Below are 5,278 nucleotides of genomic sequence, written 5' to 3' on the forward strand. Positions count from 1 at the left end.
GTTGACTGTGGAGCCAAGCAAACTAAAGCTGTGTACAATCTCAATCTTTTCACCATCCATCCTGATGCTGCCAATTGGCCCAGTGGTGAGAATCCTTGTCTTTTTGATATTGACCCTTAATGTATGACTACAAGCTGGCTTCATCCCAAGGAACGGAGTGCAAACTACTTAAAGAAGAGAATGTCTGGCTCAGGAAGCAGAAGAGGAGCTAAAGAAGGTCAACAACCTGCTGGCCGCCAAAGCAGTGCTGCTGGAACAAAATATCTGGTTCTGTAATCAGGCCAACATTGTGAAACTGAGCCTCAGTGCACAAGCTGACTCTGGCCCTAGCTGTGGACATTTGTCACTGCTTTTAAGAATGGTCTTGCCCAAACCCACACTACTCTCAGCAACCAGTACCAAGAACTGGTGAACACTCCTCAACAGGAGCTGCACCTGCTTCCCCCAACTGACTACACAGCTTGCTGTTTTGGTGTTCCTGGCCCCGGCAACTGAACTTAGAGACCACCCAGTGACAGTCCCTTGCCTTGAGAACCCACTGTTCAGCATTCCCTTCATCTTTCCATCCATCTTCTCAGCAGATCTTCATCAAGAATCCACATTGAGAGAGCTCTGGTGGCCTAGTGTCAAGAAACTGCATTGCAATCCCAAAGGTATGCAGTTTGAATCCACCAGATGCTCTGCTGGAGAAGGAGGGGCAATCTCCTATACCGGTCAGATCCGACTTGACGGTACACACACACACACACACACACACACACACACACACACACAAACATTCACACTGATCTGCCCTGGAAGAGAAATAAGGCCAGAGTCCTCACCTCAAATCATGCAAGGTTTAGTCTTTTCTTTCTAATTCTACATTTTCTTTTTTTCTTGCTCTTTCTCTGAGAAAGGACCTTTCATATTGAATAGAAGCAGTGGTAGTAGACAATGTCTTCTGATTCTCATTTCCAAAGATAATTTTTAAATTATTTATTTGTTGAAACTTTACAAATCATATTGGTTTTTCATTCATTCATGCATATTTTGTTTTATAATATTTATTATAATTTATTAAGGTAATTGATCAAGTATAATATCTGATCAACCCGTATAATATATTGCCTTCCTCTTCAACATAATTTGTCTATTTATTAATTTTTTTCTTCCCAACCTATCCCTAGTAACCATCAAGAATGATTCTGGGTATATGCTTTTACTTCTCTTTTTATAATAATGGTCTTATTCCATAGAAATTGAAACTATCAACAGCTCCACCTTGCTTGAATCCATGGTTAACATCCTTAGTACCACCAGTCAGGAAATAAGGAGACACGTTGCATTGGGAAAATCAGCTGTTAGATATCTTTCCAAATTTACTTTTCTTTTTCTTGAATCAGATCCGACTGGCACAGGAGAAGATTACCCTTCCTTTTACAGCAAAGCATCTAGTGAATTTGAACCTCAGGCTTTTGGCATAGCAGCACAGCTTCTTGCCACTAGGCCACCAGAGCTCCCTAGAGATCTCTCCAAATTATTGAGGAATTATGGTATCAGTTTGAGGACTAAGGTACATCTGATTCAGGCCATAGTCTTCCCGATCACTTGCTGTACACCTGAGAGCTGGACAGTGAGAATAATTGATGCCTTTGAGCTGTGGTGTTGGAGAAGAGCACTGAACATTCTATGGACCACCAAGAGAACAAACAGATCTGTCCTAGAGAGGGTGCAGCTCAAGTACTTTTTTGGAGACAAGAATTATGGGGCTTTGCCTCACATGCTTTGGGCATGTTGCTCGGAAGGGCTGTTGCATGGTGCTGGACATGATGTTGGGAAGGGTGGAGTATGGGAAGCCAAATTTCATATCAAATATAATATGAAAACCCTTGTTCAGGAATTGAAGGAATTACAAATTTATAAGTTAAGATTTCTCTTGTGACAGATCACTGAAATAGAGCTGTTTTCAGCAGACAAGAGACAGCGAGAGACTCCCTACAGAGGAAGTGTTACTATGTGTGAAATACTTCCTGAGCTAGAGCATTAGGTTGACAATAGAGAAAAATTCAGCTTCATTTACAAGGAATTCTTTTTATGTTTGTGTCCCCTGATTATCAGTAAATACACAGAGAGGCATGGCTTGAGGCCCTTCAGTCTAGAACTGCTGGCCCCTGTTTTTAGTTCTCTGTTTTATCTCATTGCTGGCTGTCTTTCTCATTATCAATAATTACAAAAATACTTTACCCTCGGTCTGCAACAGTAGAGGGTCAGTGAAGGAAAGGAAGACCCTCACAGGCAGATTGATGTGATGACTGCTTCAATGGGTTCTTGTGTAAGGATGACACAAGATAGAACAGAGTTCAGATCTTTCCTTCATAGGGTCACAATTAGTCATACTCAACTCGATGGTACCTAACAACAACAACAATTTATATCATAATTGTCCTTTTTTTTTTTTGTGATGTTGTAAAATCAAAGTACTACTTTATTAAACGAGTTATTTTACACAATATGAACATCAATATAATTACAATTGTAAAAAAATTTTTTATAACAAGGATGGATTGATTTTCAGATTTCCAAATCAGTCAACTGTACATTTACACAGAATTGTCTTTGCAATGAAGCCCAAAAGGGAACAGTGTTTCTGTAGCCCCTTTATTTTTGCTGATCAACAGTTTGTTAGAAAAGCAGCTGCAGGTTTGTTAAATAAGGTCTGAGACAGTAGAAGAGTCAAAGGTGTCATGGATTCACCTGTAAACAACCTTATGCTTGAACATCAGCCAATTCTGGAGGAAGTGGAGTCTTAGGATGTTTGCTCTCAAAGTGCTGCTTGAAGGTCTTAGGGTCTGGCATTTGTGTCCTACAGACAGTGCAGGTATATATTAAAGCAGCTTTGGCGGCAGCCTTTTGATCATGGCCTTGTTTCTTCTTTTGTCCAGCTTGCTTTTTGGCATTTTTCTGCTGAGACTGAATCTTCTGCTGCCCACGAGCCATATCGGGGCTGGGACAGTCTTGCGTCGGAGAGACCGCGCAGCGCGAGAGGGCCGGGGGAAGTCGCCGGGAGGGAAAGGAAGCGTGGAAGCGCACTTAGCACCGCTTCGGCCTCCTCCACTCGCCAAGAAGGGGAAAGGGGAGAGCCGGGAGGACAACAGTCCGCGCCTCGCAGGCCCGCCGCCGCCGTCGCCGCCGCTACCGCGCGCGCCCGCCGCCACTTCAGCCTCTCATAATTGTCCTTTTATGACTAGCTTATGTTACTAAGCATAATTTCCTCTAGATTCATCCATTTGCGGCAGTATTTCACAAATGTTTTTGTATTTTTTTTGCTGTTGCATAATATTCCATTATGTGAATGCACCATAGTTTCTTTAAACATTCACCAGTTGAAGGGTACTTGGGTTTCTGTCTCTTTGCTATTGTAAATGATGCTGCATGAACATAGGTGTGCATATATTTATTGGGTCACAGCTCTTATTTCTTTGGAATATATACCTAGAACTCACTTTGCATTTCTCAAACTGAAAGAACTGAAAAACAAATTTAAGCCTCAAGTCACAATATTGAAAGATGCTATGGGTAATATATTGAATGACCCAGAAAGTATCAAAGGAAGATGAAGGTAATGCACAGAATCACTGTAACAAAAAGAACTGATTGACACTGTCCCATATGAACAGGAGCCAATTGTAATAAAGGAGGAAGTGGAAGTTGCATTAAAGACATTGTTAAAAATAAGGCCCCAGGAATCGATATGATACCTATTGACTTGTTTCAGTTAACAGATGAGATGCAGCCCTGGATGTGCTCACCAGTCTATGTCAGGAAATTTGGAGGACAGCTGTGTGCCTAATGGATTGGAAGAAGTCCATATTTTTCCCATTCCCAAGAAAGGTTATCTAATAAAATGTGAAAATTATCAAACAATATCATTATTATCACATGCAAGCAAAATACTACTGAAGATCATAAAAAAATGGTTAGAAGTTCAAGCAGGATTTAGAAAAGGCTGTGGCACCAGGAATATCATTGCTTATGTCAGATGGATCCTGGTTGAAAGTAAATACCAGAGGGATATCTATTTATGCATTATTGACTATGCAAAGGAATTTGACTGTGTGGATCATAACAAGTCATGACTAACATTAAGAATAATGGTAGTCCCAGAGTACTTAACTGTATTCATACAAAGCCTATACCTAGACCAGGAGGCTGTTGTATGAACTGAGCAAGGAAACACTGCATGATTTAAAATTAGGAAGGGAGTGCAACAGGGTTGTATTCTCTGTCCATACACATTCAATCTGGATACTGAGCAAATTATTTGAAAAGTTGGATTCTAAAGAGGAATGTGGCATCAGGAGCAGAGAGAGATTAAAATTAATAACCTGCATTATGTAAGTGATACATCCTTGCTTGCTGAAATTAAGGGGGACTTAAAGCACTTGTTACAGAGATCAAAGAATACAACCTTCAAAATGGATTGCATCTCAATGTCAAGAAGACAAAGATTGTTACCACTGGACCAATAGACAACCTCATGCTAGATGGAGAAAAGATTGAAATTGTCAAACATTTAATCTTGCTTGGGTCCACAGAATTAACACCCTTGGTACCAGCAGCCAGGAAATCAGGAGTTGTATTGCACTGAACAAGTCTGCAGTTAGGGACCTTTCCATATTATTGAGGAGTAATGGTGTCAGTTTGAGGACTAAGGTGTGTCTGATTCAGCTCATGGTCTTTCCAGTCACTTGTTGTCCATCCGAGAGCTGGACAATAAGTAAGGAGGACAGAAGAAGAAATGATGAGAAGAGGGCTGAACATTATATGAACTGCCAAAAGAACAAATAATTATGTTTTGGAAAGGATACAGCAAGAGTGCTCTTTGAGATAAGAATGATGAGGCTTTGCCTCACATGCTTCAGGCATGTTGCTAGGAGGAGCTATACCTTGGAGAGAGACATGAGAGAGAGTTGAAGGGTTGGTGAAGGAGAGAAAAACCCTTGACCAGGTGGATGACATGATGACTGTTGCAATGAGCCCTAGTGTGTAAAGAGGCCTAAGGATAGCACAGGAGAGGACTGGGTTCAGATCTGTAGCTCATAGAGTCGCCATGGATTGTACCTTGATGGCACCTAACAGTGGGGTTACTTTCTATTGTGGCAAGAAGTTGCACTGCAATGCCAGACGTACACAGTTTGAATCCACAAGTTGCTCTGCTGGAGAAAGAGGGGCAATCTCCTCCTGTACCAGTCAGATCCTATTTGACAGTAAACACACAAAAAATAATATTTTTTTT

General features: G+C 41.1%; 1 protein-coding gene across 1 annotated transcript; it reads right to left on the reverse strand.

Annotated features, from left to right (window-relative positions):
- Nucleotides 1–2,439: 2,439 nt before the first annotated feature.
- On the reverse strand, nt 2,440–3,159 carry LOC102847964 (zinc finger protein 706-like). The gene has a single exon (XM_006885563.1). It carries the CDS (start codon nt 2,977–2,979, stop codon nt 2,749–2,751), a length of 231 nt encoding a protein of 76 aa, XP_006885625.1. The 5' UTR covers nt 2,980–3,159; the 3' UTR covers nt 2,440–2,748.
- Between the last annotated feature and the right edge of the window lie 2,119 nt (nt 3,160–5,278).

Source organism: Elephantulus edwardii, unplaced genomic scaffold (assembly GCF_000299155.1).
Source record: "Elephantulus edwardii isolate Elephantulus edwardi_28Jun2011 unplaced genomic scaffold, EleEdw1.0 scaffold00044, whole genome shotgun sequence".
In the NCBI taxonomy this organism is placed as follows: domain Eukaryota; kingdom Metazoa; phylum Chordata; class Mammalia; order Macroscelidea; family Macroscelididae; genus Elephantulus; species Elephantulus edwardii.